Source organism: Physeter macrocephalus, chromosome 16 (genome assembly GCF_002837175.3).
Source record: "Physeter macrocephalus isolate SW-GA chromosome 16, ASM283717v5, whole genome shotgun sequence".
NCBI lineage: Eukaryota > Metazoa > Chordata > Mammalia > Artiodactyla > Physeteridae > Physeter > Physeter macrocephalus.
In genome coordinates this window covers 62,091,000-62,113,448 of record NC_041229.1, presented here as the reverse complement: position 1 = coordinate 62,113,448, position 22,449 = coordinate 62,091,000, and the positions used below count along the sequence as shown (strand labels likewise).

The 22,449-nt window shown below is 40.1% G+C and overlaps 1 protein-coding gene across 1 annotated transcript in view; it reads right to left on the bottom strand.

The window, feature by feature from the left end:
• Nucleotides 1-22,449, bottom strand: part of NLRP14 (NLR family pyrin domain containing 14) — a 37,805-nt gene that overhangs the window by 7,819 nt on the left and 7,537 nt on the right. Inside the window, 8 exon segments of the mRNA XM_007110992.2 lie at nucleotides 1,892-2,062; nucleotides 4,891-5,061; nucleotides 5,484-5,658; nucleotides 12,794-12,972; nucleotides 15,412-15,576; nucleotides 18,727-19,048; nucleotides 19,051-20,182; nucleotides 20,184-20,323. Coding sequence (XP_007111054.2) covers nucleotides 1,892-2,062; nucleotides 4,891-5,061; nucleotides 5,484-5,658; nucleotides 12,794-12,972; nucleotides 15,412-15,576; nucleotides 18,727-19,048; nucleotides 19,051-20,182; nucleotides 20,184-20,323 — 2,455 coding nt within the window.

Genomic DNA, 22,449 nt, shown 5'->3' with positions numbered 1-22,449 from the left:
CTGGCAACCTGACCCACTGCCCAGTTGTCATGCTGTCCACATGCTATGAGAATGGAAAATCTCACATAGACATGGCAGGCCCTGAGCCATTCTGTTGTGCTTGAGGCCATCAACGGCAGACCCCAAATGTGGACCCCTCTCATGTGTATAGACACAGTATGACTTTGTTTCAGTCTGACTGATACAAATTCATAAAATTCTCTTGATGCTGGGAACAGCTGTGGGTTATGTCACATATGGCAAACAAAGCAGTTGTAACTACTCAGTGGCACTGTCCACCTGATATAACCAAATCAAGGTAATGGTGACCCAAATCAAATATAACAACAAACCCCACACTGGAGCGACCTGTGCACCTTCAGATTATGTGTTTGCATGGGAAGTGTAGAACACTGAATGGCTCTTTAACGGGGAAGGGGTTGCTTTTGGCCCATCTTTTGCCTCCTTTATTTACTGCCAATGACACCAAGAGCAGCAGGTCATTCTAAATTCCCTTTCATGAGTTGTAATGGAAAACCAGACCCATTGTTCCCTGTTGTTACTCAGCTGCTGAGCCCAGGACCCTGGGGCATGGTTTAAATCAATACTGCAATTTGGCCTCATCCTGTGCTTAGAGTCCTGTTGATAGTGGCCTTAATTAAATGGCACATGAGACAAACTGAACAAATTTATTCCCAGCTTCTGTTGGTCAGACTAATCAGAGTGGCCAGTGGAGTGGCTTATCCACGTGAAAATTCACCAGAAGCGAAGACTGTATTGTGTAGGAAAAGCGTTGGATATTTTGGGGAGACATTCTTCCACGGATATTTCACTCTCCCACATGTTGCACTGACAAAAATGCAAGGCCCTGACAATACTTTACGTGGCTGTTTCCTAGGATGTGTGTGCAGTGAGCAACCTTGAGGGATGAAGAAATGTCTCCCACCAAGACAAAGGGCAGGCTTGCTCACTGCTTGCTATAAAATGGTGAGTTCCCCAAACTCAGTGCTCCTCTCCTGGAATGCAACCCACTGCATGTGGAGGCATCCATCCAAGTCTTCCACATCGACCCTGTGGAACCTGGGGCACTCAGGAAACTGACACAAACATGCCCAATGCTTATGGGGCTATACTCTGAGTAATGAAGTCCTCTGTCTCTGATAGGATTCTACATCTCCTGCCAGCATCCATTAAACAGTAATAGGCTAACTTATTAGGTTACAAGCAGAATAAAATTAAAATTCAGACCCCAAAGTTACATCAAAATTGTGAAAAATACATATATAAATTGACAATGGAAACACAGAAAAGCAGCACTTTCTTGGAAGAGCCAGGAAGACGTATCATAGTGTCTAGGCTCCCACAGGCAGAGCAAAATTCTTGACCCAGAGGTCAATAATTCATGCTGTATAAGTAAAAATGTACTAGCCAATATCAATGAGTTCAAGATTTAAAAAGAAAATAAAAATCTAAACAATACATTATTGAACATAAAAAGTACTCAGAACATAGGACGAGATTTTATTAGATTGCAAGCTCCTTGAGACCATAGACAGCATTTTTCCAGATAGAAAATGATTAGTAAAACCTTTGATTTAATAAGAAAAATTAATTCAAGGACAGATGGAATATCTAAGGATGACAGAACGTAGAAGACCTAAATTAAGTGCTATTTACTTAATACATACCCTGTCCAAAGTACTAAGGGGGACACAAAGAAATGTGAACATGGCTTCTATACTAATAACATGTAATATACTGATCCGTATATATGAAATTCAGATTCTCATTTCTGAGAATAACTTACCTTCTAGCCCCATTTATTTTTCATCGTCTCTCCATATACTAAATTTCTTCTAGCTGTATAAGCCACCAAATAGGTATCATTTTCCTAATGGAAAGCTGAACTCACCCAAGCCTCTGAATATTGCAGTTTGGATGTCTCAAAGCCTCAGACAGAATTCTTACTCCATCATCATGCAAGTCATTGTTCCCAAGGTCCAGGCTCTTCAGGTTTGGGTTGTTCAAAATAGCAGATGCCAGATCCAGACAACATGCACTAATGAGAACACAGCCCATCAATCTGTGAGAAATAAAAAAGAGAAGCGAGATCTTCAGTTGTGAGGCTTTATTAGTTTATTCCTAGGAGAGATGCCCAGGTATTTGAGCTTTTTGTCTGAGCCTTTTCTATCTATAACCTAGGGTGCACATAGGAAGGTCTAACATTACTAGTAAAAACAGATGAGATTTCTTAATGAGCAGGAAAAAAGCCAGCAGGTAAAACTGCCTTCTCTCACAAATAGGTTGTTTTCTAGTAAGCTTCCCAAATCAAGGGTATAAACACTTATTTCTGCCAATACCAAAAAAAAAATGGATATAACTTTCCCAAGGAACTCACAGATCTCTATGCCTTCAGTTGCTAATATATTTTTGAAATAAAAATGCTGTCCAGGAATCTAAAAGTCATATTTCTGAAGAAGAAAGAAACTACATACAAAAAGGTATTTCCTTCAAGTCCTTTGTAGGGCATTCAAGAGTATTCACAATCTGGCCTTGTGTTCTCTTTCCATACTTTGTTCCCATCCTATTTTCCAACCATACACATCCATTTCCCCCAAAAATATATCACATCTATCTGCATTCCCCCTTTCTTCTCTCTTCTTTCCTTCTGCTTAGAATATATGCACATAACAAAGTCCTCTTTATCTTTCAAGACTAAAGTAACTCAGTTTCTTCTGTCCCATTCCTTGCTCCTTGGGACTTCTGCCATATCCTTTTAACAACATATAGAATCTATATATAGTTGGCTTTATATTTATTTCCCTGCCATCTGGACTTTGTGAGTTACCTTAGGACAAGAGCATAACCTCAGAGATAACCTTTAGCCCCTTCAGCATCTAGCTCATATTTGTTGTAAATATTGGTTGAGAGAATTGGCATCTGCAGAGGCTATGAAAGTAGCTAAAGAAGCAAAAATTCGTCTATGTGTTTACAGCAATGCTAAGGAGAAAAAGCAGGCTAAGCAAACATCTTGTGTGCATAGGTCACTTAGAAATTATATCTCTGTAGCTGAAATGAAGGCACTGGATTTATGTTTTTAATCTATTTTTTTTAATACACAGCATGATCTTTTATTTATTTATTTATTTATTTGGCTGCTCTGGGTCTCAGCTGCGGCATGTGGAATCTTCCATCTTTATTGCAGCATGGAGGATCTTTAGTTGCAGCATGTGGGATCTTTAGCGGTGGCATGCAAACTCTTAGTTGCAGCATGCATGTGGGATCGAGTTCCCTGACTAGGGATTGAACCCGGGCCCCCTGCACTGGGAGCGTGGAGCCCTAGCCACTGGACTACCAGGGAAGTCCCAAGGCACTGGATTTAATGGTAAACTCCATTAAGTAAAATGTCTTCTAGTTGAATAATAATCAAGGAAACCAGAAAATCACATTGTAACCTGTTGTAACATTGTAACATTGTTTCATGTTACAATCCCATATTTACTTGACAGCACTCCATGTCAGATGAAATGCCCTCTTCCCCCATTGCCTCTTTGGCTGTCTCACTTGGGATCCTTAGGTTTGCACCAAACTGGGCTACAAACTGGATTCTTGCTCTTCAGAATTTTTCTTACTATAAATAATATGTTAACTTCCCTACACTGTACATAAATATATTATCCTACTGCAGAAGTAGCTCTATGGAGCACAGGAGCAGGCAAATGGAGTAGAATGAGAGTAATCATAATTAACTAAGGACTTTTTGTACATAATAAAAGTGGCATTTCCAATCAGAAGGGAAAAGATACATTATGCCATAAATGATTTGGGTACAACAGATCTAATATACAGGGGAAAGTAAGTTTAAGCCTTATAACAAAATAAATTTGGAATAATTTAAAATTTAAGTGTTAAAAATTAAGTCATATGAATAAAGAATATGTAAAAGATGACATAAGTGAGGTTTTTTTTAAAAAAAAGGTATTTCCAATTATGAAAAAACTCCTAGAAGTCATGAAGTCATAATTTGACGACACAAAAGTTGTAAACATCTATATCCTAAAATGACCATAAAGAAAGTTAGAAATACAGCAACATGCTAGGTAAGTTATTTACAATATATAAAAAATAATAGTAACAATGTATATGTGATATTAATGCCATAACATATATAACAGAAAACATCCAGGAGAAAACTGAGCCTTATGAAGAGGCAATTCCTTGAATACTAGAGGCCAAAAACATTCGAAAAGATGTTCAACATCAAATCATTTTTAGAGTTATTTTCAACTAATTAATATTGATAAAGAAGCTTGTATATACAAAGTGAAGATATTAAAAATGTAAGCCCTTAAACTGCTGAGGGAATGTACACAATCTATCTGGAGGCAGTTTAACCATATCTGACAAAATTAAAAATTCTGACTCATCAATTCCACGTCTAGGAAGTTATGTAACAGCAACGAACAGTATAATCACACCATGATCCAGCCATACCACGTAATGCATTTAATGGTATTGATATATATTTACCTGTTTGGCGCCCAGAATATAGAGTTGGATGGGTGGACTTTAGTCCTAAATCCATCATTTTCTTGTAAACATTATGAAAGCTGCATAATCTTTCTAAGCCTCACATTCCTTACCTGTTCAGGGAGGCACTTAGAACTCAGGTGGCCAATCTGACACCAATAAGTACTTCTGTTCAGGTTAAACAAATTTTGCGCAGGGCCCAGCACAAAGTAAGGACAAAATAAATGGCAATTATTAATATCATCATCCTCATCATCTTCATTATCATTAAAGATTCTAGGGAAAAAGCAAGGGACAAAATATATCCATAATATTTTCCCAGTTTAAATATATTTCAAAATATGTATTATATTGGAAGGATGAAAACTAGCAGACACTCACACAAGGCTCTGTAGAGTGCACTCTGGATGTTTCAAGGCATCACTCATAAGCTTTACTCCACTATCTCCCAAGACATTGTCCGCCAAACATAAATGTGTCGGCCTTTTATTGCTGATGAGAGCCAAAGAGAGGTCCTCACAACCAGCTACCGTGAGCCCACAGCTTTCTAAGCCAAAGGAGAAAGACAGATGGGGAGGGATCAGTCAATTCCCAAAGTGCATCCTTCTCTTCTCCTTCACAGGGAAGTTAGCTGGTACTCACAACCCCTACATCTCTACTATAGAAGCAACCTCATCAAACCTACTTAAATCATGAATTCCACTGCAGCTATGGACAAGGTATTATGAAACAAAACATAGGAGGAGAGAGGATAAGCCTAGAAAAGAATGAAAATAAGATGTCAATCATAAAGAAATGTCTACAAGTCAAGTGAAAGAGGAAGGGAGGTAGAAGAAGAAAAGAAGGAGATCTTGCAGGACTGACGAATGAGCCAATTAATGTCAGGATCCAAGCAGTTTCCCCATTCAGGTCATAATTAAGCTACACAAGACTGAACAAAATGAATCTATAGAAAATAGTACAGAAAGACTCACGATAATCTCTCTAGGTTACACTTTGGATGCATTAAGGCCTCACACAACAGCGTCACTCCGTCATCCAAGAGATTATTAGTTGATGGATTCAGAGATAACAGGCTTTGGCTTCTGATGAGAGCCTTAGAGATATTTAGGCAACAAACCATAGTTAGGTCGCAGGATTGATTCCAAGCTGGAAAACAATACAGAAAAATAGAAATGACCACTCCTCAGAGAATAATTATAACCCCCACTCACCCAGCCAGAGGGTGTGGTTTCCCAGTCTTTGGGATTTGTTCTGCAGATCCAGCTTCCCTACATAGAATGAGAATGATTTAACTAAAGCACAGGGCTCTGATAGAGAGTTAGGGAGGGGAGGGTAGGAAGCTTGTCTCTTCCATCCCCACCTCCCCAGTTCCCCCACGAAATATGTATGAAAGCATTAAAAAGTATCTTTAAATTATAATCTTTTTTAATCTGGGAGAAATTTCCTTTAACTACAACTTGGAAGAAGGTGGACTGGAGGATGGCTGTATCCTTACATTCTTTGACTTCTGAAACAGAATAGAAGTGGGCAGGAAATCAGAGGCAAAAGCTGTGACAACCGCAAAACTGTCTGCCAAGAGCTCATTTCTTCATGGGAGCCAACCTATGTTTTCTGAGGAACCCTGTCCTTAACAGTGAAAACAAGAAGTAAATCAGAAATAAAATAAAATGGTTTCTAAAAATAAAGTAAAAGAGGAAGGGAAACAGAAGAAGAAAATAAGAAGTACATGTAGAGCCCCTATTTTGAGAGACTCAATATTTAGAGACGACTTGGGCTTTGACCACGGCTGGGACTAATATCAGCTATCTGTAAGAAGAGGCAGGCAGCAGTATTCCTGGAACTTGGAATTGTTCCACTTACTCCCATTAATCAAGGACTTATCAACTTGAGTCCGTTGAGAATTGGTTCTCTACATCAAAATCAGGATATAGAGAGGTAGGAACAGGAGAAACTCCCTCCTCAGTCCAGAATTAGACCTCAGTGGATGACCTAGAACATGGCTCAAGGCTGAAAACCTCACCTTGCTTTGAAAAGTTGTTATGGACTGAATTGTTCCCCAAATTTGTGTGTTGAAGCCCTACCCCCAGCCCAATGGGACAGTATTTAGAGACAGGGCCTCTAAGGAGGTAATTAAGGTTAATGAGGTTGTAAGAGTGGACCCCTAATCCAATAGGACTGATGTCCTCATAAGGGGAGGAAGAGACACCAGGAGTGAGCACACACACAAAAAGGCCATGTGAGGACACAATGAGAAGGTAGCCATCTACAAGCCAGGGAGAGAGGCCTCACCATAAACCAACCCTGCCAACACCCTGATCTTGACCTTCCAGCTTCCAGAACTGTGAGAAATAAATTTATATTGTTTAAGTCTGTGCTATTTTGGGTATTCTGTTATGGGAGGCTGAGCAGATTAATACAAAAGGGTATTATATCAGCAGCCAGGCAGGCAATTAGGGAAACAAGGGAAATCTTATAAACTATGTTTGGATAGAGCTCTTCTAGACAGAAAAGAGACTCCAATATTATGGGACCTGTGGATAAAATATTAAAGCTTAACAGAAAGAAAACATTACACTAAGGGACAGAAAATAAGCACATGTATAAAAACCAGAAAACTAGGAAACAGAAGACAGTGCTTAGAAAGGCTTCCTTTTCATTTTAAATGTATAGGAAGATGCAGACTCTGTGAAACAAGAATACCACATCAGAAGTGGAGATCAGGGGAATTCCCTAGAGGTCAACTGGTTAGGACTCCACGCTTCCACCGCAAGGGGCACAGGTTCGATCCCTGGTTGGGGAACTAAGATCCCGCATGCCTCATGGAGCAGCCAAAAAAAACAAAAAAAGTCAAAACAAAACAAAACAAAACAAAAAAACCAACAGAGAACTGAAATCTGAATTTGAAGCAATAAAAAGCAAAATCAATATAAATAAATATGTGAAACTCCCCAAGAAGGAAGGGGGAAAAAGATTCAGAGGACAAAAAATAAGTAAGAGTTATATAGGAACAGAGCTACAACCAATGACTATTAGATGCTCTTAAAAAAGAGAGACAGAGACAGCACGTGCAAGAGAGTGAGCCCTGACGTCATTTTAAAAAACCAATTTAAAGAAATCATTTCTGAGGGGAAAAAAGAACGGTTTCCCGCAGATCAAAAGTAATAAAATGTAAAAGTAATTTTAAAAAATCCTGAGAACACTAGTGAGAATGTCTGGGAAGGTGGGAGGGAGTTAAGGGGTTGAAGTGTCAGGTTATCCTTAGACTTCTCTTTAGAACACTAGAAAAAAGTAATGTAACAAAGTCAAAATGTGAAGAACAGAGTGGAGGCCTAAGACCAAGATACACATCATTCATCTGTGAAGGCAATCAAAGGACATAAAGGAAGTCATAAAATGTATCATTCACACACATTGCATGAAAACGTTAGTTTAAAATTGTACCAGCCAATCATGCAATGAATCAAAATTAAGATTTTATACAGTGGGAAAGGTGAGTTTAAGAAAACCAAACCAAAAACTAGCAGTATACATTGATTAAAAATTAAGTGAACAGAATTAAGTCTAAATAATTGTGTTCATGTGTTGCCACGATAAAAAGTCAGAAAAGTTTTGAAAGAGTTCAAAGGGTAAAATATTTAGCCCTTGTAATCTAGATTAAATGAACATCCTGGAAATTGTATGATCGAGGTATACTAAATGTATTGCCTTACAGAAGGGTATTTTCAATGCTGTAATCCTTTTGAATTTGATCAAGATATATTTGGGGGGGGACCCTGAAGAGTAATAACTAAAAATCACCAAGTAAAAACAGGCACTATAACTTGCAAATGTTCCAACATACCTGGACACAAAACAAAAATGAAACAAGGGCTTCCCTGGTGGCGCGGTGGTTGCACGTCTGCCTGCCGATGCAGAGGAGCCGGGTTCGCGCCCCGGTCTGGGAAGATCCCACGTGCCGCGGAGCGGCTGGGCCCGTGGGCCATGGCCGCTGGGCCTGCGCATCCGGAGCCTGTGCTCCGCAACGGGAGAGGCCGCGGCAGGGGGAGGCCCGCATACCGCAGAAAAAAAAAAAAAAAGAAAGAAACAAAATGCAGCTCATTTGTGAATCAAGAAATAGAAGTGGTACTGAAAACATTAAAAAATGCTTCTAACTGGAGATATAAACAGTACATGCCCCACAGTCCCTTTGTTCATAATCTATTTTGCTATTATCCTTTCCATATTATAAGTTGGAGCTTCTCAAACTCTCTTCTTTTCTTCATGCCAATTAATAGAATTTCAGCTGTGGACCTCCTAATGCTTTATGAATGAAATATCAGCCTCAAAAAAAGAAAATGTTCCCTCTTTCCCTGCATCTGCAAAGAAAAGCAGATGGTATTACAAGTCAGAAAATATTCTGTAAGAACATTTTTGCTGTGTTTTATTGTTTTATCGTAACAAAGGAATCTTACAAGATACCTGGACCTTAGAAACTGTTGCTATGTCTTGTGAAAACAACCCTTAAGTGCTTTTAAGTCTGTAATTTTGATTGTCTTATAGAAAAATGTGTCTCTCTTGCAATATTCAAATTGATATTTTGGAATTCCTAAATGTTACAAATGTTGAAAGAATTTTGTTAAAGCAGAAAAAAAGATCATCAGTACTCTCCTCTCACATGCATTACGGTAATAAAAATATATATATAATTCTTTTTCTAGAGTTTGAAGGTCCTGTCTCGTTTATATTAATATGTAACATCAATCACCAGTGACTCAGGCAAAAGGGAAGCTGAGAGCTGAGGTTTGTGGCTCCATACTTATCCCTAAATATGAACCAGTGAAACGGAGGAGATACATTAACTTACTTTTGGGTCCTATTGGAGAACCAGCCCTATAATCTCTTAATATTGCTACTAAAACGAGGCCCTGGGCTGAAAATTTCCAAAGCCCCTTCAAAGTAAGCACATTATAATTTTTATCTTTTTGTTGTTCTTATTGATTGATTTTATTGTTCTTATTATATTCAGAACAGCTGTCTGAATATATTTTTCTTTTCTAAAAATGCCTGCTGCTTAATTTTCAGGTTGCCCAAGAATTTCTTGTTGTTGAGTGTGAGATTATTTTTCTGATATGAACTAGACATTGAGATATGGCAGAATGGAGTTGTTGCTAAAGCAGTATGGTTGCAGAAGTTACGTGTTCCCCACGTATGGGCTGAATGCACCACAGGTGCCAGAGGAATGGTGCTCACAAGAGAAAGAGCTTTTACATTAATAAGACAGGCTTCACGGGCCTGTTCTAAAGCAAGGTAAATCATTAGATAAATTAATGTGGTCTAAAATTTGAGACCTAAAATGGCTATGGGACTTCTCCCTGATTTTACTAAAGTGAGAAATAAAAATGCACACGTTTTCTTAGATCACATAAGGTTTTGCATTTCTTTAACAATAAGTCTAAAGAATTTCGTAAATCTCTTACAGTTCCCTTGTAGGTCAAATAATCATTTCTTCTGTTAATATTTATTGTTTATTTTTTTAAAACATCTTTAATGGAGTATAATTGCTTTACAATGGTGCGTTAGTTTCTGCTTTATAATTATGTTAATATTTAAAAGAATATAAATATAAATCTGGGTGTATAATTTAAATGAGTTAAATAAATAACTAACATCTTTATAAATTAGGATCTTATAAATCTTGGAATGAGACAATATTACAAACACTATACTATCTGGGTCAACCTTAAGATATAATACTGTTTTGCTAAATTCTTAGTTACTAACAGTGGCTATACCTTCCTTAATGTTAACTTGAATATATTTTCTAAACTTACTAATTGATTTTGGAAACTTGGAGTAATGTAATATTTTAAAAATGAGTAATTTGTGTGTATCTAAAGACATCTAAAGAAATTAAACTTCAAAGAGAGAAAATAAATTACATTCTTACAACAATCTGTTACCATTTCTTCTTCATACTATTCAAATTAAAATAGCAAAATCAATGTATTGTCTTATATCCCATATTATTTATGTTTAAAAAGTTAGGGGAAAAAAAAAGTTAGGGCTTAAACATTTAAACCAGGGGTCCCCAACCCCTGGGCCATGGACTGGTACTGGTCCGTGGCCTGTTAGGAACCGGGATGCAGAGCAGGAGGTGAGCGGCGGGTGGGCAAGCGAGCGAAGCTTCAGCTGTATTTACAGCCACTCCCCATCTCTCGCATTACCGCCTGAGCTCCGCCTCCTGTCAGATCAGCTGCGGCATTAGATTCTCACGGGAGCGCGAACCCTACTGTGAACTGCACATGCGAGGCACCTAGGTTGCAAGCTCCTTATGAGAATCTAATGTTTGAGGATCTGAGGTGGAGCTGAGGCGGTGATGCTGGCACTGGGGAGCGGCTGCAAATACAGATTATCATTAGCAGAGAGGTTTGACTGCACAGAGACCATAATAAATCAATTGCTTGCAGAATCATATCAAAACCCTATCAGTGAGTGGCAAGTGAAAACAAGCTCGGGGCTCCCACTGATTTTTCATTCCGATTGTCTGGTGAGTTGTATAATTATTTCATTATATATTACAATGTAATAATAATAGAAATAAAGTGCACAATAAATGTCCTGCACTTGAATCATCCCGAAACCATCCCCCACCCACCGGTCCGTGGAAAAATTGTCTTCCACGAAACCAGTCCCTGGTGCCAAAAAGGTTGGGGACCCCTGGTTTAAATGATATCTCATTTAAACCTTGTTTAGGATGATTATGAAGCTGTGGATACATACATATCAAGGTTTATTAAAGTTGATGAATGACAGAGATTTTTGTAAGAGAGAAGAGAGGATTGGTCGTTCAGTTTTCAAGTCAAGTCTCTGCCTGCTGTATCACCTGTGCAGGTGGCAGAACTTCTAGTTTCAAAGTATATACTCTCACTTTTTCAAAGTCTGTGGATATTTATCATGACTCATTATGCTTTGAGCATTTAATGATTGTAAACAATTGTAATAAGCTGCAAGGGCTCCTGACTCCTGGAAAAACAAACATTTCTACTGGACAATATGCTCTCTACCTGTTATAAAGTATTTTATTCTACTTAATAATAGAGCCAAGGCTGTGGATATTTGTCATTCTCAAATACCCTCCTCTTATCTTTGGCAACTAATCAGTTTCTTCTGGCAACTATTTTACATGCTCCCTTTCTGGAATGTTAGTCCTCTAACTCAAAACCTTTGAAGATCTAAGAGGTGTTTTGCATTTATACCATTTTGGCATTCTTCAGGTGTCTGTTCGGTGAAACAGCAAACAACAATTGCTCTCTCACCTTGCTTATAACCTGCAATGGCAGAACATACGCAAACTAAGACAGGATTCTGGGCACAATTAGGCATTGATAGCATGCCCAGGATTTTTCCCTCTATGTGCTCAACATATTTTAAGGGCTACCCTATTATCAGGCCTACAATGTGGAAGAAGTTATCAAAAAGAAGGTCTTGTTTCAGATTTCACTTGTTTTTTTCACACATAGAATATGATTTGCTTCCCAGAGATACAGAACTACCTTGGCCCTTCATGCATCAGGTTTCAGTCTCATGCCCCTGAACTGAGTCTAGGGATTACAAAAACTTCTGAGGTAAAACTTACAGTAATGATTTTTTTGGTTTTCTTTTTTTGGTTGTTTTTATTTTGTCATACACTGATTTAAATTCCTTTCATTGGAAAATAAGATCTTTATTGAAACCCATCACACAATGTGGAGACGAAGTATGATTGCTAATCTTCTCAGTTTTGTAGAGAAAAATAATGAGGACCATCAATAGTTTGTGACAGCGAGGAAGCACCCACAGCTGCACTGTTCTTCCTCAACTTTCTTTACTAGTCACTGAGTTGTAATTATAAGGTGAGGGGGATTCATTATCAAAAATTAGGTAAAACTGAGTCTGCCTCAGCACTGCCCCCAGGTACCATTAGTGCATTCTTTTCTGTGAGAGTTCAAAGACAATGAATATCCTATTCCTGCATTTTAAATATGAAAAATTGATAAATTCTGGGTCCGCTCCCATTTTTTTTCCCAGATTTTAAGAGACGGAGACACAGAGAACTATACAATGAGGGGGTCTTCAGTGGGGCTATGGGAGGGGTTAGAAGTCCTATCAGAAAGAAATATGCCAGAATCTACTAATCCCTGCTATTCCATATCAGGAAAGTAGATTTAAGCTAGCCCTAAGAACAGCAAGTCCAGGCTGTGAGAATCTATTTGGACAGACAAGAGTCTCAATTATAAACACACACACGCACACATACAACAACTCATGACTTACCTCAGAGTCTGTAGTTTACAGTATGGGTGTTTCAAGGCTTCACATAATGACTTTACTCCATTATCCCCAATATCACTCCCTTTCAGGTCAAGATGCATCAGATTCTGATTGTGAATCATAGAACTAGAGATACCCTGACAATCTTCAGGGAAAGAAATAAATCTCAACCTTCAGAAGAAAAATACACAGGAGGGATTACAAGATCACCTCTGCTCCTGGTTACAACATCCCTTTCTTTTCAAGCCAAACTCTTAGATACTGTCTAAATATTCCTGCCATCTCTTATCTTACACTGGATTTCTCATATTCCAGGTCAAGGTCAAAAATTCAAGCTTCAGGATGTTGCCTAGAAAAAAAATGGGTTACAACTTAGATGTCCATTATATCCTGACAACGGATACTCTCAACTTTTTTTTGACCCTGAAGGAAAAGAAGGTGTAACATCAGGAGAAGCAGAAGAGAAGTTTTTGAACTCTTAGTCCAAGGAATGATGACCAAATATTATTTGGGCTATTCCAAATACTGCAATTACAACATTAATTCACAATATTAATCCTGTAACCCAACATGAGTTCACAGTTAATATCAAAACTATTTGACGTATCATTAGCAAAACACAGTATTGCAAAATATTCCCTGTCATCTAGTGGGCTTTGCTAGGTATACAGGGACAGCTCAAAGCAGAATATGAAGTGAGTTAAATCTGCCAATTTTTCTTTCTATTTTCCATCTCCTAACTTAGTCACTGTGAGTTATAGCTGAGTCTTCTCTATCGCCTCTGAGGGCCCCAAATGCCCAGTGTGGTCGTACTGCCACTAACTGTTCAAAAACCTCCCTCTGTGATATTACCTCCCCTCACTTTTGCAGATCACTCACCCTTCACCCTCACCCCCCATCTAGCCAGGAACATCAAGAAAATAAAGCTTTTACCCATTTAGAGTGCTAGCCATCATCATCTAGTAAAGATGCCTAATGCACTCACTAAATATAAATTGAAATTACAATCTCCTTGTTAGGGAAAAGGGACTTGAGTAAGTAAGGCTATACTAATGTGAGAAAGACTGAGAGCTGCATTCATGTTGTCATCCCGCAGAGACTCTTACATTATATAAGAGGAAGCCATTTAACTTCAAAGAAGGCATTAGCTATTGTTAACATTGGGGTTGGTGGCATCCAGTGAAGGGACACTGTGAGGGGTATGAATGGGGGTAAGTGAAAAGGACTGGAACTCCTTCATCATCACGTATGTGCAACTGTCTACCACATCTACATGCAAGACCAGACCGCATCTAGTTACTTGAAGTCTAAGGTCAGATCTCACAAAAAACAATAAGATTATAAGGGAAATATTTAGGGGGAAGCCTGTTCCCCCTAAAAAGAACATTAATCTTTAGGGCTAATGGAAACAAGTATCTGTCATTTGTTCTCGCCTTCAGTACATATTACTGAGCACCAATTAGGCCTTGGGCACATTGATGGGCACTGAATACAGAAAAAAATAGGATCAGTTCCAGCTCCTAGAAGAGCCAATAGACAGGAGAGAGACATGTAAACAAGCAAATGTAAAGAAAGTGGTAGGGTATCTAGAATCAAATGAAGACATAATAAAAATTTTAAAAAGGAAATAGCAAATGTTGGCAAGAATGAGGAGCATCCGAACTGTCATATACTGCAGGTGGGACTATAAATGGTAACACCACTTTGAAGAACTGGTTGGCAATTTCTTAAAAGTTAAACATACATCTATGAGCCAACAATTCCATTCCTAGGCATTAGCCCAAGAGATGAAAACATATCACAAGAAAACGGTGTGTACATGAATATTCATAGAAACCTTATTAATAATAGCCAAAAATTGGAAACAACCCAGGGGTCTATTAACGAGAGAATGACTAAGCAAGTTGTAGTATGCCATACAAGGGAATGCTAATCAGCAATTAAAAGAAACAACTGAAACATGCAATAGCATGAATAAATTTTAAAAAACATTTTGTTGAGCAAAAGAAGATGGACCCAAGAAATACATACTGTATGAATCAATCTAAATGATCTCCAAGAACAGACAAAGTTAATGTACAGTGATAGAGGTTAGAAAGTGGTGGCCTTTGGGACAGGACAGGGCGAAAGGAGTGAATACAGAAAGGAGTATATGGAAACTTTATGAGGTGAGGGAATTATTCTCTACCTTGTTTTGGCTATTGATTACATAGGTGTATGCAACTGTCAAAACTCAATGAACTGAACACTCAAGATCTGTGCACTGCACTGAATGGGAAAAAAGTAGTATGTTCCAGAACTCGTCTTTGAAAATGCTTTGTCGATCTGCCTGGAATGCCTCAGCTCTGTGTTCTTCTTTATCTAGAAAATTCTTAATCAAGCCTCAAAAACTCAGGTCAGCTTCCACTATGCTCTGCTCAGTCTTTCCCAGAACAAGTTAGTTATGCTCCCACGTCCCCAGAGGTTTCTATAGTCGGTGTTCTTAGAGTATTTCATGCAGTAGATTTTAATTTCTGTTTACTGTTGGTTCCCCCTAATAAGTAGGAGCGGAAGGTGGGATAAAGAAAGACAGTAGAATAACTCCGTTACATTTTCTCATGCCAGACTTACAGTAGTTTTTGTAGTTTACAGTTTGGGTGCCTTAGTTCTTGATTAAAAGTCTTCATTGCTAACTCATCAAGGTTGCTGTGACACAAGTCCCCTTCTCTCAAGTGTTCATTCGCATAAAGCACAGAACAGAGATCTTGCCACCAACGAATAATGCAACCACCAGCCCTTTGCCTAAATGATTAGAAAAAGAAAAGACCAACCAATCTGTTTTGGCCCAGGCAACTCTCAGAAGATGGTACTGGGTGAAAGCAAGAGTAGTTTGGAAATGGCCGGAGCACCCAGGGCAGCCCTGGCTTGAGCGCAGTCCCTCGGGATGTCTTCCTCTTGGCACTCAGGGGCTTTATTTGCTCAACAGCTCCCCCATCCCCCCAACACACTCACTCAGCACACAGGGAATAACAACTAGAGGGACTTCACTTTAAAGGAAGAGACTCGGGAAGGACAAGAGAGAAATCTCCATATACCTCAAGAGCCAATATTCAGAAGAAAAATAACACATGACCACAAAGAGTAAGATTAGGAATAGTGTGTAGACATCAGGAGGCTGTGGTGTAGATTAAGAAGCACAGGCTTTGAGCTCCAGTTCTACCATTTCTTAGCTGTACTACTTTAAGTCCCATCAGGCCTCTGAGCTCCAAGTTTTCTTCAGCCATAAAATGCAAATGCCATCTCTTTTCACAGGGTTGTGAGGATCTAATAGTCAATTTCAGTGAGTACACAAAAGCACTTTGTAAATTTTAAAGTGCTGTATAATTTAGTTATTAGGCATACTATCCATAAACTCATTTAAACAAATAAATGGTAATAAGCAATAAAACAGAGGATAGCCTAGTGATTATAAACATAAGCTCTAGAACGTAAGAGTCCTGAATCCCAACTCTACCATTCACTAAACTGGGTAAACTGGGCGATTCTGGCCACGTTACTAACCTATGTGAGCTTTGGCTTCTTTATCATAAAAAAATGAAGATAATAGTCTCTACTTCTTAGGATTACTGTGAACATTCAGTAAGATAATCTATGGAAAATGCTTGGCAAATGTTTTACTTTATAAATGTTTCTAACAATTGGGAGCTGCTATTATTTATATTAAAACATATAAAAGTCTACCATGCTGCCTTATATATAATAGCTACTGTAGGGGAGGAAAAAATACCTTTTTCCCTCCTGCCCTCCTAGGTTCTGTGAACGGGGCCCTGTAAATCAGACTGACAAAAGTCATTCCAGAAGAAAGTGGGGACATTTTATTAGCATGTGCATTGCAGATACATGTGGGAGATACTCAGTTATTCAGTTATGAGTAACTCAAAGGAGTAGTTAGAACTTGGGGTCTATATACCTAAGTTACTAGAACAGATGGGAGGTATGATGGTGATAATGTCTATCTAAGTGTAGGGACAACTGCTGTCTCCAAGAACACAGGATTAGAGTTGCTCCGGGGAGGGGATTTATGACAGCTGATTTTAAAAGCTGAGTTCTTTTGAGAAGTTCTGCTTTTAGGCAGTAAGGGATTTCAGGAACTCAAATGCCTTCAGTTCAAAATAATTCTTATGTAAAAGCTACATATTTTGAAGTGGCATATAGTGATCCCCTTCACTATTCAGTATTGGTTCCCCCATGCCTTGCTTAAATTGGAATAAATGACATTGCAGAGGGGTGGTCTCTACATCACCTGAGGGTCTTAAATTTGAGAAAACTAGGCAATAAATCATTCATTCAGACATTCAAGTGCTTACTATGTACAAATACTATGGATAAAATGGTGGACAAGACAGAGGTCCTGCTCTCGTGTAGTTTACAATGTAGTTATGCCATAGAAAAGACTGAGGTCACCTATATTGTCCCTTTTAAAACACTGGGCTCTTGGTCTCTTTTATTTTCATAACAATGGCAACTCTAGGATTAGATAACACTACAACAGAGGTGAGGGGAAGGGAGCACGAAGACTGGCAATATAGTGCCAGAATGCCATCCTAACATCAAATACATTATAATTATTAGGCATCAAATACATTCTAATGCCCTGGGTTGAATAATCACATCTTCTATAAATAGAACTATGAGGCCATAATTAGAAAACTGACTGCAGGTGATTATTCACAACTCCCCAAGGACAGCAAAGGTCATAGCATCCCAGCCTACAATTCCTGCTCCCACAGTTCAGAGAGAAATGAAATGCATGTTCTTATAAAAGGAATACAAGTGCATGTAATGGCAATGAGACAACCTGGGTAAAGTTGGAAAACCAAGGACTTATAATCAGATGTGTGACCTCAGTCAAGTTATGTACACTCTTGGTACCTCGGTTTTTTATAAGTAAAAGGGAAATAATAGCATCTATGTAGGATTGTTGGGAGACTAAATGAGCTAGGACTTAGAAGGCTGTCAGGTATGTGTTAAGCAAATTTAGCTATTATTTGATGTGTGCTTGAATCAATAACTGTACACTTACTTTCTGGGTGAACGTCTCTGAATCTCAGTTTTATAATCGTAAAAATAAATTGAGATATGGTTTTGACCAGCATTAAACTGGATAACATGTTAAATATCCCATGTACTGTATAACTGTATACCACATAGTAAGCCCTCAATTAATTAAATCTGGAACTGATACCATAGTTCAATTCTACCCCCAGACTTAGATGGGTAGAGTCAGAAAAGGCAACTCGAGGAAGGAGAGAGGGTAAAATAGTATGCATAAAATGCTGAAGGTTCATTTATTCTTTCAAAGCATTCCTTCAGCACCTACTATTTCTCACCCACATCTGACTCTCTCCATTTAGGTGTTAAAGGGCTGAGACCTTCCATACAAAGGCCAAACTATGTCTAGGTAATGGGGAAGGTGAGTGAGGTCAGTAGAGTACAGTGAAACAATCCAGATAGATGACCTATGTAACCTGGGTTCAGCAAGAAATTCCTGGTCCCTATCCTTTGGGAAGGCATTATTTTAAAAAGTTAAATATCATCCTACAGTGGATGGAAGCTAGCCCTATGGTGTCTCCCTCCTTGAGGACTGAAGCACTCATTCCACAGGTGCTGGGAGTGTTGACAGCTGACAGCTCTCAGCTAAGTCCTTCTCTTGGGGCTGCCCTCAGGCCAAGAAAGCCACATCAGGCACATTTTTGCCCATTGACCAGTTGTGACTGGTCAATAGGGGGTTTCAGTGCCTGCCTCCTTGTCTCAAGGTGGGACAATTCTGGAAGGTTATCCTGGCTCTGGGACCTCAGTTAAACAACTCCTCCCCTCCCTCTGACAACATGTACTTCCTTCACTCCCTCACAGGGCACTTCCAGGGAACTGACCTAACACACTTACCAAGTTTCAGCTGGGAAGCTTGAGTTTAACATCTTCTTCTCAAATACCAGAATTACAGTCAGTTTAATGGTCCGTAAACACTGGCAATGCTTCAGGCAGAAGGAAGACACAAGCAAATGGATTTCCTCACAAATATTAATGACAACCTTTTGGAAGTATCTCATTGCCTGGCTTATAAATACTTCATCTTGAGTCTCATACAGGTGGTAAAACAACTCCAGAAAAACCAGATGTGATGGAAAATGTTCACTGTTTCCTAGTGTTTCCATCCACTGAAGTATCTCCCATTTCACCTCCAGTGACATTTTACAGTTAAAAGTTTCTCCAGTTGTTTCACTCGATCTTCCTTGAAAAGGCCAAACAAAAAGCATTTCATGTGCAGCAAATGGGGGTCTTTATAACTGCTGCTTTCAAGTACCAGCTCCAAGTCTTCAAAAGACTGAAAGGAATTGTCCCTGGTGCCCCAACTGCCTTGCAACGTATAAAACATTGCTGCAGAAAACTCCTGAATGTGCAGGTGGGTGAACACATAGCAGTTTTCAAACTCTGTGTCCTTTTGAAGAATATTCATGTCCAGGAAAATTGAGACATCAGATTTCGCTAACCCATGCCTTCTGAGATTTTCCTTGTAAAACACATATGTCGTAGTCCATACTCCTTTGGCAGCCAAGTGGCACAGGCTCCTCAGTTGGGTTTGGCTGGGTAGACTAGGAAAGCTTCCATCTACCCTTGTCAACAAGCTAGAGATACAGCAGGTAAACAGAGATGTGGTTGTCTTGCAGGTCAGTGTGATATCACCACCCCTCTCCATTTGCTGCTCCAGACAACTACAAACGACCCAGCACACTACGGGGCCTTTGCACATGCTAAAAAGCATCGCATTGTTTCTTAGGGAACTGAACACTTGCAAGGCCCACCTCTCATGTTCAAATAGTTGGTAAATATATGCCTCTCTCGCATCCTCAGACATACCTAGTAGCTGTATAGAATGCTGACTCTTCAACAAAGGCTTTAGTTTCTTACAAGCTGTGAGTTTTGTCATCACCAATAAGGACGATTCAGGGAGCTTCACTTTTCTCAGCAAACTACTCATGAGGAAGGACACGGGGTGTACCTGGGTCCAGTCTGTACACAGCACACACTCAGGTTCCTCAAAGGCAAAGTTCAGTTCATCAAAACTATCAGTAATAAAAAGGAGACTACTCGGCTGGGACAGAATCCTTTCAATGGGGCCTTCTGTGCTGGGCCAGTCCTTTGATATCATTTGAGCAAAGCTTCTCTCTCTCAACTGGTTAATTTCTCTTGCATTGAGATAAAAAACATAAGTAAATTTCTGCTGGTAGGGGTTGCCCTGTGCCCAGTCTAACATCACCATTCTCACCAAGGTTGTCTTCCCAACTCCAGCAGCCCCCTGAAGGATCACGGTCTGTGGCTGCTCACCTGTTCTGACATCCTTCATCAAACAAACGTTCCAACAGTTCTCGGCCTTCCTGAGCAATTTCATGACAGAAGTTTTCAGATTCTCCAAGCAAATGGTTCTTATCTAACATGATGCAAAATGTTTCCCTTATTTGAACTCTGTATTCTGCTCCATCACCTAAATCAGTTAGAAGGGAGCCAGAAGATACACATGATCAGAATTAATTCTATGATTTTCAATCTTAAGAATATTGCACTTAGAGTAGGACCAAGAAGTGATACATGCTGAAATCAAAGTACAGCTAGTTTAAATGAGAAAAGAATGTAAATAAAACAAAAATATTCTTGTAGGTTTAAAACCCACATTATAAACTGAAAAAACAGAACCCACAATGCAGAAATTAATGATGGAAAATAAAAATTAGATTTGTTCCAGAAATACTTTTTTTCTTCTCTGTACTTCTATTCTACAGAGAAAAAAGAGGATATATGTGGAGAACAGAGCCATCATCCAGATAAAAAGAGAACACAGGCAACAACTAACAATAATATCCAGAGAGGACCTGAAGACAGATCTGAATCTACAGATCAAAATCATCCACTTTATACAGATAAACCATTAGTGGACATGAACAGTTGCAGACATTCTCCCCAAGGAGCAAGATGGCTAAGCTCCACATCGAGCTTCCCACCCTTGGAGTCCTGCACTGGGAAGATGAGCCCACAGAACGTTTGGCTTTGAAGGCAGCAGGGCTTACTTTCAGGAGAGCCAGAGGGCTGTAGGAAACACAACTCTGCTCTTAAAGGGCACATACAAAATCTCACATGTTGAGACTCAGGGTAAAAGCAGTAATTTGAAAGGAGCTCGGTTAAGACCTAGTATCTGATCTTGGAAAGCCTCCCAGAGAGGTAGGAGGCAACTGGGACTCACCCATGGGACAAAGACACTGATGGCAGCTGTTTGGGGAGCTCCTTCTACCACGAGGACACTGGTGCTGGCAAGAGCCATTTTGGAGTCCTTCCCCTAGCTCGTTAGCACCAGGACCTAGTCCTGCCCACCAGCTGGTTGGCACCAGTCCTGGGGCACCCCAGACCAAGCAGCAACCATGTAGGGACACAGCTTCACCCACCAGCAAGCCGATAGAAACCGTAGGCCCCCCTGAGCATCCCAGCTGGCCCAGGACCCAGCCCCCAGACCCCCACCAGTGGACAGACACCAGTCCCTGGACCCTGCCTACCAGCGGGTGGACACACCAGCTCCAAGATATCTTAGGCCCCTCAGCCAGCATCCCTGGAAACCAGCCTCAACCACCAGTGGGCCAGCATTGGCTCCAGAACCTGCCCTCATCTACCAGCTCTAGGACCCCCAGGCCAGAGCCAGCCACCCCAAACCTGGCTCTGCCCATTAGTGGGTCAGTACTAGCCCTGGAACCCCTCAGAGCTCCATAGCCAGGCACCTCTGGACCTGGCTCCACCCAGGGGTGCCAGGACAGACTGGTCCAGTCCTGGCGCCCCTGTACCCCCAAAGCCAGCCACCTTGTGATCCAGCCCCACCGACCAACAGGTCAGCCCAGACTGTGCAGCCAGTCACACCATGCCCCAACCCCACCCAATAGCAGGTCAACACCAGCTCTGGGAACCCTGGGCCTGCAGCCGGCGACGCATGACCCAGCCCCACTCACCAGCAGGACAGGGACTCCCCAGGCCATGGAGCCAGCTGCTCCAGGACCAGCTCCACCAGCAGCCAGCATCCTCTGCACTAGGCAGAGCCTAGCAACCAACCAGGTCAGGGGCCAGCCATGCCTACTTGTGTGTCCACAGTAGGCATGTGGCCTGTTGCAGCCCTTCCACAACAGAAGGACCCATGCAGCCCACATAGGGGTCACCACTAGAGCATATAACTCTGTTGACCAGAGGGAAGTGTGCTGCTGGGCCTCATAGGTCATCTCCTAAATAAGGCCACTTCCCCAAGATTAGGAAACACAACTGACCTACCTAATACATAGAAACAGACACACAAACAACTACAAGAAAAAAACTAAAAAACACAAACACATGGAGGCTAAACAATATGCTACTAAACAACTAATGGGTCATTGAAGAAATCAAAGGGGAAATAAAAAAATACTTAGAGACAAACGAAAATGAAACCACGATGATCTAAAACCTATGGGATGCAGCAAAAGCAGTTCTAAGAGGGAAGTTTCTAGCAATACAATCTTAACTCAGGAAATAAGAAAAATCACAAATAAACAACCTAACCTTACACCTAAAGCAACTAGAGAAAGAAGAACAAACAAAACC